The sequence below is a fragment of the Crocodylus siamensis genome, chromosome 9 (genome assembly GCF_052110815.1).
Source record: "Crocodylus siamensis isolate JL-2025a chromosome 9, ASM5211081v1, whole genome shotgun sequence".
Taxonomy (NCBI): domain Eukaryota; kingdom Metazoa; phylum Chordata; order Crocodylia; family Crocodylidae; genus Crocodylus; species Crocodylus siamensis.
Genome location: NC_143403.1, coordinates 73,060,332 through 73,076,105, shown reverse-complemented (window position 1 = coordinate 73,076,105; position 15,774 = coordinate 73,060,332). Strand labels below are relative to the sequence as shown.

The following is a 15,774-nucleotide window of genomic DNA, read 5'->3' as shown; positions in this document are numbered from 1 at the left end:
CCCGGCTCCCCTTTCAGAAAAAGGCACGTCACCGTGATGCCAGGACGCCCCTGAAAGGAGCCACGGACGCGTCCTGTCCTCCCTGCCGGAGCTGGCCAGGAGGCGGAAAGGCTTCGTGGACACGGTACATCTCTCCGGGCCGCGGTGGAGGTGACAAAAAGAAACTGCCTCATATTGTAATGAGTTGCTTTAATTTAGAAATGCAGCAGGATGCATAGAAAGACCCCCTGCCTCCCAAATACAAAAAAATGCTGAAAACTGCCTGATTTGCCAACTCAATGCCCGGATCTTCTAATACCACGGGAGGGGGCTCATTATAATCCCCCTTCTATGTATTTTCAGGCACGGCCAGTTCTGCAAGGGTGACTCGGGAAATGCGTGCCACAAACACCTTGTCCAACACAAGGGAGGGTTGCCTGTCCCGGGCAGCTAGCTTTTGACAAGGGAAAAGGCTTCTTGCTCCACGAAAGGCACGGCTCCTAAGACAAGGCATGAATAAACTGGAAGCAAAAGCTCCTGAGAACTTTAGTTACTATTGCTCGAGCCCAGAAACTGAAGAAATACCCTGGGGAAGGGAGGGGGCACTTGCACCGATGTGGACTTCCCCCACAAAATATACGCATTTTCAGCTGTTGTCACCTCAAGGAAAGGAAAGCAGAGAAGAGGCTGAATTCAAAGAAAGCAAATGTTTTATTCTGTATAAACCACTCCGAGGTCAGGCCACAGCTCCCCATCCCAGCGCCGGCTCTAGCTTTGTCTCTCACGTCATCGCGCCTTTGCTCCGGCCTCGCCGCGTGCTCCAGACAGGAGGGAGCCACACAAGCCACATCCGCATCTCCCCCTGCAAATATCTGCAAAATGATAAAAGCTTCAAATAAGGACTCGGCTCCTGGAAACGACAAAATCAGAGAGAAACGGATGAACAGTGCGGGGACGTGCCCGCAACGTGGCGCTTTAGGGCTCCGGCTGCTCCTCCGCGGGCGCTCCTGCCACCTCCCGCGCTCGCGGGACCCTGGGTCTCGCTCACCCTTTGCTAAGTGCCGGAGCCGTCGTTGCACCATGCAGCAGCTGGCCAGATGCATGGCTGGCTCAGGCAGCCGCCTCCTTGCCCGGGTTTGCCAGTCTCATGCTAACCCTGCTCTCGAAACCTTCCCCTTGATCCAGTTCTTAGCAGCCCTCCCTTGGCTAATCATGCCCCAAGGCCTGGATTCCCCTGCCCGCTGCAGCTCCTACCAGCAGTCCTGGACTTCAAAAAACCCAGGTCAGATATCCTCCAAGCCCCTGCACTGCGAGCTGGCCTCTCTGCCTGGCACTCTTCCTACGGCCTTTCAACCCCCCAGTCTTGCAATTTTACCACGAGAGTGCTTCTGGTGTGGGTTTCGTTGATTATTTTTTTAAAGCGCCAGCTCCTGGAGTCAGGTGAGAGAACCTCAGCTTTCAATTATGGAGCTTCGAGCCTTCTCGGTTAGGGAAGAAAAGACTGAAACCATGAACGCGCCTTTCCCTGGAGCAACATCCAGCCAAGCGACCCAGAAGGCACTACACGAAAACCCCACGGGATTGTTCAAAGGTCTCTCATGAGACTCGTTCTTGCTGAACACGTGGGGCTGGCCGTAGGGGGGACCCCTCACCGGGCAATCAGCAGTTCCTCCATTTCCACGAATAGGTGTCCTCCCGCTCTCCGGTCCAGGACAGCGGCAGGGTTTCTTGGCTGGTTGCTGTTCCTGGCTTTTATAGCTTACAGCGGCCGCTTACGACAGCTTATGAAAATAAAGGCTGGGGAAAAGTGGGACATTTCATTATGCAAATGCTGCTTCCCATAAAGAAATGTTTTATTAACACATCCTCCTCTCTTGTGTTGGCTTCGTCAATTTGGTCACAGCTTGACATCCAATAAGTTCGTTTAAAGGCTGTGTTTTTACATAACGTTTGCTAATCTATTTTAAACACTTAATTACGGTTACGGCACATTCATTAGGGAGCTTGCTCGCAAACCTGGATGCTGGTAATAAATCCTCATTCTCCAAGTGTCAGATGTGATATGAGAGTTGGATCCAACTGGGCGCTGGAGCCGTACGCTAGAAACGGACTGGGGAGAAGCAGCCCGACCTCTCCGGAGGGGCTGATACCGGGCCAGGCCCTGCCGATGCCTGACGCAGCCCTTGCTGCTCCCTCCCTGCACCCCAGAAGGGCCGGGCCGGGGCAGAGCCGTGGCCCCAGGCTGCTCCGCGGTGCGGCAGGATGCTCTGCACCCAGCCCTGCGGCGCACGGAGCCTCCGCTCTGCTTCCGGCTGGAAAACACGGGGCACCGAGAGCTCAGAAACAGCCAGCTGTGCCGTTCAAAAGAGAGCCAAGCAAAAGAAGCAGGTTTGGGTCACGGTGCTCGGCTTAAAGGCAGACCTGCAGCCAAAAGCCTGGGTTAGGGGCAGCGGCTACACCTCTGCGGGGTTAGTAGGGCAGCACATTTACCTTAGTCTTTTCCTAGATACTTCATCATAATACTATTTATGTCGTCCTCTTTCCCTTCGGCTTCCAAGCACTTCTCTTCTCCGGCGCCGTGGAGGGCTGCTTTCCCAGCACACCCGTCGCCTTCTGCTCTTTGACTCCTCGGCCGACTCTTGACGCTGTCAGCACTCTTGCAAGACGTAATCGAGCTTGAGGAGTCAGAGTCGGAGAAGTTTCCAGGGACCTCTCTGGGGTTTGCACTTTGCCTCAAAACGGTCTTTAGCTCGGAGGGGGCAGCACTGCCAGCTATCAGCTGGTCTTCGAAATGCACACTCAGTGGCCTCGGGCTGTCTTTCCTGTCTCTAACCGGCCTGGAGAGGCTGCTCAGCGGCTGGCACTTGGGAACAGCTGGCAGGAAATCGTCAAAATCCACGTTCGTTTTCCTCTCGTAGTTGAGAGTCGGGATTTTCCAGGCGAACAGATCTCTCTCCTTCCCTTCCTCCAGGGCATCGCCGAATCGCCTGCTCTGAAATACCAGGGGATCTTTCCCCAGATCGGCATCGCTTGCTTCTTCTAACGAGGGCTCCAGGCGGCTTCTCCACGGCTTAATCCTCGCCGTGCCGAGCGCGTCTGCTCCTGCTGTCGGCGCGCTCAGCGGCAGGCAGGAACGATCGACATCCTGCAAGAGCGAGTCGTAGGAGCCAAACTTAGACGCTCTTCGCAGGGCGGGCGAGCGCGCAGGCTCCGGGATCTCCAAGGCCACGCACTTCAAGCTGGACGAACGCACGAGGCCGCCTCTTCCAGCCCCATCTTCACGTCCCGTGAGTTCATCCGCTCCAAGCTTTATGGGGAAATCCTCCTCCTCTTTGAACGTCCGGCACCTTCTCAGGGAGGACGCACCCGTCGTTTGGTAGATTGGCAGGGACGAGGCGTCTCCCAACCCCAACATCCCCTCTTTCTCCACGGCCCTTTTCCTCCGCAGCTCCTCTACGTATTCAGAAAGGGCAGAGGAAGAACTTGGGAGCTTCTCTTCCTCCGCAGGAGACATCCTCCTCCTCATCACGGATGGAGAAATGGCTCCGACTTTATCCACAGTTTTCGTCTCCTCCTTGTCCACGGGGGATTTCCCATACTCCAACCTCCGGACACCCAGTAAAGGACTTGCGCTCTTTCCAAAGGTGGCCTCAGTGCCAGCTCTTCCATATTGCTCTCTTCTAGCACTGAGTGAAGACGCCGGCCGGGTCGGTTCCTGGTCCGTGACATCTCTGGTCATCCTACACAACAGAGCAGAGCCGTTAGCACGTGTTAGTTCGAGTTATCTGACTTGCTCTTACTGCAGCATCCTTCAGCCAGCCCCCATCCTGCCATCCCCAAACACGCACTTACACGCCAAGTCTCAGCTGAACTATAAACATCAAGCAGAAACTGCCTCTTGCATGTCAATTAATTCCAGCCCTTTCATTAGATGAGACTTTTTTTTTTCATGGTAACTGAACTTCGCTTGAATGGCTCCAAATAAACTAGAGCAGCCAGGACATATGACTTATGGGGCTAGGCACGTCACGTGATCTGCCCTTAAATCTGTCATGCCAAGAGGTACCTCAACACATCTATTTTTTCCCTGACAAATTACAGCGACATGTGCCGGTTACTTTTAGTTCTGCCAGCCCCCGGAGAGCACGCTCTGAATCTTTATGAAGCCATTTACCCAGCACCCCCCCATGCATCTCAGTGTTACGGCGCAGTAGGTTTCACAGGTGCTCCCTTCGAGGAGGGACGGTCATTATGAACAGCAGAAGCAAAATAAAGGCCTGGCCGTGGGCTGGATCTGAGCAGCACACAAAAAAAGGGACACACGACCTCTGTTTGGGGTTTGCTTCTGCCAGAGCAGGTTTGCCTTGGAAAAGCAGAGCACCAAGCACCTGCCCCCAGGACACGGCAGACTTGCTGCGATGCAAAATCAGACCCAAATGGGGGCAAGAGGCATGCAGTGCTCGTTAGCCTTTGCTTCACTGAGTCTCCTCTCCTTGCCTTTTACAGAAGAGCCAGCTGCAGGGAGCCCCTTCAGTAGAAAGGGGCAACTCTGGCAGGAGGCCTGAGGTGGGGTGGGGGACTAGGAAGCCTCCTGCCCGTGACCACACCTGCTAGGTTTAATTGAAGGAGCAGTGAAGGAGTTTTCATTGCCGTCCTCCCAACGTGCAGCTTCCACAGCAAAAGGGCTATGGTGCATCTCGCGGAGACCTGGCCATCTTTTGAGCACGTGCATCATCCCCGGGTAAAGACCAGCATTCCCATGACATCTCATTGCAGGGCATTACGGTCAGCCGCCTGAGACGGCAGATAAGGCAATAATAATGTGTCACGTCCCTCCCTCCTGAGAAGGGCCAGCAGCACGGCCGTGGAGATGCCCCGTGCCCGCGATAGGGCTGGCAGGGTGCTAGGCACTCCTACAGAAGCCGCCGGAGAAAACAAGACACGATGCTGACAGCCAGGCTAGCTCTTCATAGATGTTAGGGGCTGGAAGGGACCTTACAGATCACCAGATCTAGCCCCTCTGACCTTGGGCACCGGCCGGGACAGTTGCTCCACCTCGTGCAAACCCCGTGAGACCTGTGCAAGGCACCAGGTCTGCGCTGGAGAGGATGCCACGCTACGGGCTGGGAGATCAAAGAGCACTGCTTCTGTACGCGTGGCCCCCATGACCACGACCCCAGACCGTGGCACTGGTTACAGCTGCGAGCCCGTATTTCATGCCATCGAAACCCATCTCGGACACAAAAGCCTTTGCCTTAGCAGAGCTGTTGCGCTCCGCCAGCAGCGTCTCTGAGCCTGCGCTGCTGGGCAAAGGCCCTGGCTGCAAGAACGAAGGCGTCTCCCTCCTTCCTCCCTTGTCTGTGGCACAGCGGCTGGAAAAATTGATTGCAATCACTGTTAGCCTTTGTGCCGCTAATCCCTCAGTGCAATTCATCAAGAAAATTGCGTGCATTCGTTTAAAGGGCTGAAATGCCTTTCTCCCTTGTTTAATTAAAAAAAAAAAAAACAACTGCGGGGGGGAGTTTGTCATGCCGTATATAAGAACCAAACCAGGCCTTTTTGAGGAGTTGTTGTAGAGTCAAATTAAATACCACGAAGAGCAACACAATACCATGCCGTTATCTATAGGCTACGCTCCCTCGGCTTCTTGCTCCGAAATGAGGAGCGCGGGAGCTTATGAGTAATATTTTTTTTTCAACATTTCAAACCCGGAGACACGGCTGTAAAACGACCCTGGCGCTCGTTAGCACGCAGGTATTTTGTTCTACGTTGCAGCTGGCAGAGAGCGTCAATTAGGGCCTATCATTTTTTCTTCAATGAAGGGGGAGGAAAGCTTCCTTGGTGTTTGAAGGTGTCTAACAACAAAAAACGATGAGAAAAGAAATGTGCGGAGCAGAGATTAAACCAGAAGACCCTAACTGCGAATGCCTCCTCGGGTACCGTGGCAGGGCTGCTGCGCGCCGAGGCAGCTCTCGAGTTTTACCTTGACAAGAATAAACCATCCCGGCCTGGGAACCGTGCGGGTTGCCATGGGAACGTTACGATGGAGCCGCATCTCGAAGACAATACGGGGCAAACGGAGACCTGCCTCCGCCGACCCGCGAAGTCATTTCCATGCTGAGACCAGTCGTTAGCAAACCCAGCGGCTGGGAAATGGGAGCAATCGAAGGAGTTACCAAATCACCAGGCATTTAAAACGGCTTTCCCTCCGCCGCACCGCCTCCGCGCCCCCGGCCTGGCAGCGGTGAGCAAAGCCCCGCGGGGGAGAGGGCCGAATGGCCTGCAGCACGCGCCGAGGTAGCAGGAGCCTGGGCAGCCGGGGAGATGTTGTGGGCAGCCCCTTTTTCCAAGGCACGCACCTGCCCGCAGGTGGGTCGGGGGCTGCCTGCACCTCTGCCGGGCTCGTGAATACCTCCTGGCCCGGCGGGAACGCCGTCGGGGTCCCCAGGAAGTCAGTGAGCTTGGAGGAGCCTTCCTGACGGGGGACCCTGTGGGGAGGGCACAAATAAAGAGCATCGCGTTGTCCGTCGGGATGGTCTCACACGGCCGGACTCTCCCACGCAGAATGAAGTAGCCCTTCATAAGCTTGCTAGACTAGAAGAAAATGCAGGGAAAGATCGTGGACAAGGAGAGCTGGAAGGGAGCTCACATCGAGTCCAACCCCTGCTCCGAGCAGGACCAGCCCCAGCTGCATCGTCCCAGCCAAGGCTTTGTCTACCCGGGTCTGCAAAACCTCCAAGGATAACCAGTTCCAGTGCTTCTGGTAAAAAAGTGTTTCCTAATATCCAGCCTAAACCTCCCTTGCTGCAACTGGAGACCATAACGTGCCAAACATACCGATGGCTTTGGTCCCCACTCTGACACACGAGCAGTGATGAATGGTTCGAGGCAGGATTTTGTGCCAGGCTTCAGCATCCAAAATTGCACCTTACCTAAGTGAGTGGTGTAATCCTTCCAAGACAATTCAGCGCCTTCCATTTCTACATTTCCAAGCAAATTTGTAAACTGCTGACCCGCTGGATTTCACAAATTAAACAGCCAGCTTCAATGCCCCTTCACTTCTCAATGCCGAGATAAAAATGTACTAAAGAAGCAAGAAACGCTAATAGCATGTGAGCGCAATCTGATATTTATTGCTCCAGCCAACGTGACGGACATGCTGCGGCTTATGAAAAACGTCTGGAGCATGAAAATCACTGAGAACAACAAAACGCGGGAGGTTTGGTGTTTGCAATAATTATAGCACTTGGTCAATGGGAGCCCTCTCGCCCTTGCCCAAAGAGCTGGTTGACGGTCCTTTCTATCTGGCCCACGTGCCTACGCATCTGCTGCTTTCAGCTATTTTCCACCAGCCAAAATAATCACGTCCAAGCTGCGGACAGTGCAATTATCAATCTCTCCCCCTTGTTCCTATTACCCGGTACCTGCCGCGAAAACCCTACAGCTCTCTGCAGGAAGGTCTTAGCATCTGACAGATTAAGGAAACCGGGCTTTCATGCTTATTGCTCCACTAAGCCTAACAGCCAAAACCTTTAAAGGACAAGCATTTGTGTTTTCCAGGCCAAGTTACCTGAAGTTTCTGCTTAAGCCGGCTAAGGGTCAGAGATGCTGGACGCCTTTCTGCAGTGCGCAGAGGTGCTGGCGACGGCACAGAGCTCTGCGGCCAGCTCGGCGGGGAAATGTTTGCCTTACTGAGGTTAGGGGGTGGCAGAAACGCAGCGCGCGTAGCCCAGGACTGAAGGGATGGAGGGAGAGAGAACGGATGCAGGCATCGCAGGACAAAGCCGCGCTAGCCCTGGCTTGGCCGGGCTGCAGAGCAACTTTCCACCCTGAGCTCAGTGCAAATGGAAAAAGAGGGCCTGTACCAGGGTGGGTGTCAGCCCTGCTTGTGCTAAATCCCCCTAAATAAGTCTCCCCAAGTGGGGTGAAAGCACAATGCGATTTCACTGCACATTTGTCAGAGCTGCAGCCTGCGGAAAGCTCTGCAAAGCTCTGGCCCAGCAGAGCGGGAGGGTCCCCAGGCAGGCACCAGCTCCAGGTCTGCCCGCCGCCTCCGAGCTCGCTGCCGGAGTCTGGGCACAAGCGCCGGGACGGATTTCCATATCCCAGCCTTGTTAGCAGCAGCTTTTCTTGCCACGTCTCCCTTGTGCAGCGCAGACGCCCTCCGCCTCTGCCCGCTTGGCCCCAGCCTGCCCCACAGCCAGCGCAGGGCTTCGAGGCGCTCGCTCTGGCGGAGAAGCTGCAGCTGGGATCGGCGTCTCAGTTGTCGCTTCTCTGTGAAGGGCGCAGGGGAGGGCTGCCCGCCTGTATCGCAGCGTCTGGTGGTCGGGTACTGCTGCCTTAAGCCCGCTTGACCGAACAGGAGGAATGGGCAGCCCCTGCCAGCCCTTGACTGCATCACTGCAAACAAATGGTTGTTTTCCAGGTAGGCCCCCGTGCAGAAACAGCATTACAGGTGGGGGGAAGCTCTGTCCAGGCGTGCACAGCACGCAGGAGTTAGCATCGTCAGCGGCGTTCCCGCAGAGCCCACGCTCCCGACATGCCGCAAGGAGCCGATCCCCGTCTCAGCTCGAGGAGAGGAGCCCGGCCTTTCAAGAGCGAACAGCTCACAAGCCCCCGTTCGTCCGCAGCTTTACCGGGACGTGTTTGCGGTTCGAAAGCGCGTGCATCGCACGCTGGCATGGAAGTGGAGGAGGGGGGCACAGCAGCCACTCTGTGCATCTATCTGCAGATGCACCGCTAGGATCAGTCTGGCACTGAAAAGCTTGTCAAACTCGATCCCCACGATGCGGGAAGAAACCCGCATCACTATAAAACTGCCACGAGGAGCTGGCATGCGGCTGCCCGCTGCCTCCGCTACCCTGCTCCCTGAGCGGAGATATTGCAAAGCAGATCTAATCTGCCTCTCGCTGCTGCGTGTCCGTGTATCCTGCAAGGCTGGGCACCCGTCTAATTGCGCTTGCGCCCGAGATTCGTATCGAGAACAAGAGTTTATCCCACAGAGAAGGCCGGGGAAAAGCAGACGTGCTTGTTCCAGGCAGTTACCCATCTTCTGCCTCTAAGGCAGCGAAACAGCACTGCGTCCTTTCGCCACCGGCGCTGACAGGTTGTGCGCGATGCCGACCTCCCGCTGCTCTGAACGTGCTTTCGTTTCTACCTGCCAGCTCTTCGATGCAGGCCGCATTCGCCAAGGCTCCAGCCCCAGCTCCCCAGCCTTGCACACGCTGCAATTACATCTCATTTGCACTTAATTCCTGCAAGTACGCCCCTCTCGCAGCAAGTTTCTGCACACCGGCTTGGCACGCAGTCTCTGGGAAGGCTCCTCAAGATCCCCTGCGACTGCTGTCGTATCCTGGGCCGAAAACAGCTGGCTGGGAAACCTGCCTGGCAGGCCAGAAGGTGACCTGCAGATCCAGCAGCAATACCTTCCCGCGCGGACACCTCGAGCCCAGCACCGCAGAGCCGCATGGTGCCAGGGCCCTTGTAGACCTGCAGAGCCTGCGAGCAGCTCCAGACCAAGTCCCGCGGTTCATTTCCAGTGGCTTGAAAACAGTCGGTCTTGCAGCCAAAGCTGTGCTTTCCAAAGTTTCTTGGGGTGGTCTTAAGTGGCAAAAAAGAGAGAGCTCCCTCTGCCACTCTTCGCCCCGCTCTGCTCGACTGAAATCTCAATTAAAACCCAGCAAGCTCAGCCTTCAACAGGAGCACGGTTTGGCCCTTGCTAAGTGCCCTTGATAATTCCTCGAGAAGCAGCGCAGGGTTTAACAGAGGCGGCTTTTGCATTGGCGGTGTGCATCTTCCAATGCGTAAGGAAAGGCAAAGACCCCCCCCCAAGCCTCTTCAGGTACCCGGGCGCGGAAGGTCTTGCATCCTCCCGGCCTGGAGCTGAGCAAATGAGGCGCCTGCTTCGTGTGGTGAAAGAAATAAGTCATTCAAGCACTCGGACCAGCAGCACAGGAGTCCCCTAGCCCTCGAGGCAGGCGGGATGCAGCTAGAAGGATGCCCTCTCACGTCCCGGCAGCTACGGCAGAGCAAAGCCCTGACGGGAAGCTTTGAGTGCAGCCTCTGCTGACAACATAATGCATCTCTGCAGCAGTTCTGCCCAAAAGCCAGGGGGATCCGTGCAAAATTCACACCCTGAAAGCTGCTTCTCGCTGCAAGGTAATACGGATAGAGCCTGCGAGGAGTCGCAAAGCTACTAGTGGAAATGGACGGGCTGTGTGTGAATTGCTGCAATCTCTCCCGCAAACCTGCTTCTCAAGGAGCCGGCCCGCTGGCGCTCCTCGCACGTCCCTGGGAGCCTGTGCCGGTGCGCAACTGTGACCTTTGCTTTATTTCTTTCTCAAATACCCAGAGGCGCCGGGTCTCACGGCAGCCACAGATTACGAACAGCTGCTGCGAATGTATCACCAGGCTCAGGAAGGGGAATCGATCGGGTGGCAGTGGGACACGCTGCCCTGCCAATGCCCATTAACCCGGCGTCGCTGCCTCGCAAGGTGCCAGCCCGAAGCAGCGCGAGGTCTGTAGGTGCAAAGGAAACAGCCGAATTCCTTAAACCGTTCCTCGCAACAACACAAGACGCGTTTTCCTCCGAGTCATGGAGGCTGAACAAGCCAACGCATAGGTCATAAAATCTAGGGGGAAAAAGCTTTGCTTAAAAGATTTCAAGCAGGTAAAAGCCTGAATTCCTCTTTCTGATGTTTAAGCACACTCCAACGAAGTGCAAAGCAAGCTGAACCTGCATCTGCCGGTGTTAAATTTTCCACCGTTTTTAAATTTATGGCCACTGTGATGAGTCTGCGCTCAACCCTAACAAAGCTAGAAAAGCAGAGGAGACTTCCCATCACAGGGCACAGCCGCCGGAGACCTGCTTTCCTACCTAAAATATTACCCTGTTAGCACATAAACTCAAGGTGTGGGGCTGACCTGCTGTCAGTAACTCCCCGTGCTTGAAATATGCATCTGGAGCACAGCCTTTTTCATGCATGCCCTCATTTTGGGGGGGATCTGCCATAGACTCAATGCTGCTGAAACGTAGCGTGTGCATTTTTCTGACCGTGCTAAGGAGGGCCATGAATAATGTCATAAGGCACAAGCCTCTTACCGTTGCAAAGGGAAAGGTCGCTCATTGCCTAAACATGGCAGAAGCTAGTTTTCTGAAGTTAAAGGCCACAGACGACCTAGCACAAACTCTGAAGGCATCTGGAAGCCAAGCGGAGTTCTGTACCGCGCGATCCACACCACAGCAAATGACATACAACAATAATTAGTGGAGATTACACAGCAATTAGCATGGTTACAATTATGCTAGTTGAAATAATTTATACAATAAAGCCCTCGCATGCATCGCAACACAGCGCGTGTCCAGAGATAAAGGGCCACGGATCAAACTCCCCTCTTATAAATAAGAGTAGCTCCAAGGCAGCGAGAGAAGCCTCTGCCCTGATATCTGTAAGCTATTCACACATCCCCCTGTCACAGTGTCCTCTGCAGAAGAGCTCTCAAGTTTTTAATACATATTATTTACTTTTCAAATAGCAGCGATGCAAACTAAGCCTTGAAAATATTCAGACGCCGAAATCCAAAAGCCCTCTGTGGCTGCCCTTTTCTCCGCCTTCAGCCAGCTCTCTTCCTACGACAGTAACCATAGAAATGAGTTCTGCGGGTCAAAGTAATTTATTATCTGGGATTCTGCTCCGACCAGGACCACGTTCAAAACGGCTCCTCCAGAGCCGGCTTTAATGTTTTCAGCCAACGCTGCAGGGAACCGAGCCATGGGAGGAGAGGGGCGCGCGGTTTCCCCTGAGGATACGAGACAAGCAAGCAGCAGGGTCTCCCCGTCTATGCACGGAGAGCTCCTGGGCATCACGTCCGAACCACGCCTTTGCAGCTCGTGTCTGGGGCTGCAGCAGGAGGAAGACGAGCACCACCAGGCTTTGGACCTTCCTGGCACAGCTCTAGGCTCCTCTTCCCGGTTCGGTCCCAGGCGGCCACTAGAGTGGATCGAGCACTTCGAGGAGAGTCGCCCCGCGGGACTGAAGCAAGGCCGAGCCTCCTTCTTCCTCCTCTTTCTCAGTGGCTGCGGAAAGTCTCTGCAGGTTCCAGGTGCCCCAGCTCTCCGTGTCAAAGCTTCTGACTCTGCAGAGGCAGGTTTAAAGCTCGAGCCACCTAAATATTTGCCACGAGACTGTCAGATGCCAAGTAAACTGAAGCCGGCTGGTGTAATGGCTACAGTGCTGTTTTTGCTGTGTGTCACGTTGCAACGAACCTAGCGGCACAAATGTGCATCCCTTCCCTTCGCTGCGTGAAGCCCGAACTGTGTCACAGCTAATGGAAAGCAGCTAACGGCGATTCTCCCGCTGCTCACGGGCCAAAGGGCCTGAGTTTCTGGTGCAAGAAGGTCAAAACCACGTCGCTCGTCACCAGGGAGGTCCAAATTAGCTTCCCCGGGAGGACCGTGCCGTTCCCAGACAGCAATGGGCTTGCTCCCACAGGCGTGGGCCGAGCGAGAGGACCGAGCCGCCGGTCCCCGTGGCCATGCAGCATCCAGGAGGAACGCAGCAGAGGGCTGCGCGGGGCACGTGCTGGGCTGAGATGAACGTGCACAGCAGATACGGTTTCATGAGCATCCCAGGCCCATCACCACCCGGCGACTCCTGACCTTTTCAAAACAAAGGGCTCCTGGACGGCCGCGCTCTCCTGTGCCTGGGATTAGAGATGCTTTACCACAGCAAAGCTGACCTTTCTACCCAGGGACGTAGCAAAAAAAAATACAGTTTTTAATTCAAAGCTTGATCTTTCATTCGGCGTCTTTGATGGGTTTTATGTAGCGAGATCCAGATTGGATAACCGGTGGGTTTTTTGGTCCAAACACTTGATATCAGAGAATTAGAGAATGCATTAATTAAATTCCTCACTTGTTTATGCCAGATGGAAAAGGATGGTAGCATCCTCTCTCTCTTTTTGCTCAGGAAAGAAAAGGCATCTGCACATATTAGCAAGGAGCGACTGCTACTAGGTGCACTGCTTTCTCATTACCGTGTGTAAAACAAAGGAATCCTAATCAGGAAAAGCCTTCATGGCTATCCATTGATCTCACTTTTATTAACTTGCCATTCTCGGCTCGGACTTGTTTTCATTCCTCGCAGCTCCCTGGCTCAGATCAGCTGAAGCCATTTGCGGCATCTGCTTTGCCACGGAAGTCAGGGCAGATCCAGAGCGTGGTATTTCTCCCAGCCCTGGATGCAAACAGCCCTCTGCAGTCAGGCCAGGGCTGGACCAGTTCTGTTGCATTCATTAATCTCTCTAATCTACACAGCAGCCTTTTATTATGAGGACAGAGCATTGCATCTCTCTCTCATTGTTTAGGCCGTAACTTGTGATGCACTGCTGTTCATTCATAATCGCGGCTCAGCTGTTTGGACCAAAAGCTGGATCCTCCCTTTTCCTGCCCTTTTCATGTCTGTGACAAGGTACTTTGCAGAATTTGCAGATGAGTCCTAAGGAATGAAGTGCACCCTTGGTGCCAAGAAGGGGACCCGCGTCCTGGGCTGCGTTGGTGGGAGCGTTGCCGGCAGATGGAGGGCAGCGATTCCTCCCCTCTATTCGGCACTGGGGAGGCCACATCTGGAGTCCTGTGTCCAGCTGTGGCCCCCACTGCAGAAAGGATGTGGACACGTTGGAGAGAGTCCAGCGGTGGGCAATGAAAATGGTTGTGGGGCTGGGGGACAGGACTGGTGAGGAGAGGCGGAGGGAAATGGGCTGATTGAGTCTGCAGAAGAGAAGACCGAGGGGGATTGAACAGCAGCCTCCACCTCCCTGCCGGGGGGCTGCAAAGGGGACGGAGCTGGGCTGGTCTCAGTGGGGGCAGACAACAGGACAAGCAGCAATGGGCTCAAGCTGCAGCCAGGGAAGTTGATGGATATTAGGAAAAACTCTCTCCCGAGGAGGGTAGTAAAGCACTGGGACAGGCTCCCCAGGGAGCTGGTGCAGTCTCCATCCTTGGAGGCTTTGAAGACCTGGTTTACAAAGCCTTGTCTGGGATGATGTAGTCGGGGCTGGTCCTGCTTGGAGCAGGGGCTGGACTGGATGTGACCTCCTGAGCTCCCTCCACACCCTCGCCGTCTCTGATGGTAGAAGAGGAAGCCTAAATTCAGGGCGCCCCAAGGCAGCCGTGTCGGCGGTGCCGCTTCCATGTCGGGTCAGCGCCAGGCCTGGCTCCGAGAGGCATCTCCAAGCTACTCGCACGTACCGAGGGTATTAGCCATGCCGGGTCTTGCTCCTCGGGAAATCAATTCTCGCTCTCAGCGAGGTACTTTGCCGGATAAAGCATCAGGACGCGGCACGCCGAGCTCCACAGGACGACCCCGGTGTGTTTAATGCCGATGCTCTCACGTAACGGTAACCTTGACAATCGTAGGAGCTCAGGGCAGCTCCACAGCCTACCACCAGCACACGAATGCAGGCCATTCAAGCAGCCTGCTTTCTCGCAGGGGAAAAGAGGTCGATTTTTGTTCCTCAATCCCCCCTCCCTGCTCCATCTGGGAGCAGGGAGAAATCCCCTTTCCTGCGCAGCCCCTACGGCAAAGCTGCTCTCTCCTATTTGCAGGGTACCTGGCACAGCTACAGTCCTGGTCTTGCTTTAGGACTTCCGGAAATTCAGCTGCACCCCTGGGATATGAATCGCCGCCCGTCCGTGAACACCAGGAAGGAATTTAACGTGAAACATCAGCCTCTTGCCTGCACTTCCAGAGGCCGCAGTCAGCCCCGAATCCTTGGAGACCCCTTTCCAGACCCTCCTTCATGCAAAGCAGCCCTTGATCCCATCCAAAGTCTTTCCAGCTCCCCTGGGACGAGTCCCATGCGCTAACGCTGCACCCTGCAAGTCAAGCTGGTGCAGTTCTCCCGCCCCTGACGTGGCATTTGCAGGTGTCCTCCCCCTCCTCCCGCCAGCGAGCCGGATGGTGCCGCACCGAGCAGACAGCCGATGCCACTGCGCAGCTTGTTTACCCCTTGCTAACATCTCCCCTCCAAAATTCCCATTTTTGGTATGAAAGTGTAGAGACGCATTGCTTTCCTAGCACAGCGCTGGGCGAGCATATGGTGCTCGCGTCCTCAAATAGAATGCATCATCTTTTAAACCATCTCCGGAGAATACATCAAGGAATATAACGCTGCTTGAAGTGTGTGTCTGATGTAGTGACTTTCATCTAACGTTTCACTGATCCCGGTTTGGCAGGGACTACCTTCCTCCATTTGATGCTTTGACCTGAAGCCTCATGGTTTCCCACCGAGCTCCTCTGCATCTTGAGAAGGATGGGAGCTTCAAACACTTGCCACCGTCTCCAAGCCAGGCACTCTCCAACACCTGACCTGATTAAGTGGTGCTTTCCCACTTCTTCTACATGCACTAAAAAGAGGGAGACAAGGGGTGGATCTCAATGATGTTTTGCTTCATTTCCCATCTCTTTCCCCCCTTTCCATGCATCAGCCCAAAGTAAGGGCAGCTGCCTTAAATGATGGTGTCACCTGCCAAGCCAAGACATCGTCATCATACAACACACGACAGGCCTTATGCACCGCGGTGCTGTTGTAGCGTTGTGCAAGAGCAGGTGCAGACATCTCCTTTGTTCTCTCCAGATATTTGCAAAATAGACAAGATTGGAAACTCTTACACATGTTGCAGATGGAGACATTCGGGTAGGTTAGCAAACTGAACTAATCTCATTAGCAAACTTGCATCCTGTGCAAAGCAGGTCACCGTGCCTTATTTTCATGACACAGCAAGCACTGAAGAAT

General features: G+C 54.7%; 1 protein-coding gene across 4 annotated transcripts in view; it reads right to left on the bottom strand.

Moving 5' to 3' along the window:
* Positions 1–671: 671 nt before the first annotated feature.
* Positions 672–15,774, bottom strand: part of MYO18B (myosin XVIIIB) — a 125,774-nt gene continuing 110,671 nt past the window's right edge. For 3 of the 4 annotated variants that reach the window (XM_090063458.1, XM_090063456.1, XM_090063455.1), the window contains 2 exons: positions 2,470–3,719; positions 672–851 (listed from right to left, as the gene is read on the bottom strand). In XM_090063458.1, the coding sequence (XP_089919584.1) occupies positions 2,471–3,719 (1,249 nt within the window). In that variant the 3' untranslated portion in view covers positions 672–851; position 2,470. Of the gene's footprint in view, positions 852–900; positions 1,777–2,469; positions 3,720–15,774 lie in introns of those variants that run through there. The other variant, XM_090063454.1, reaches the window with a different exon arrangement.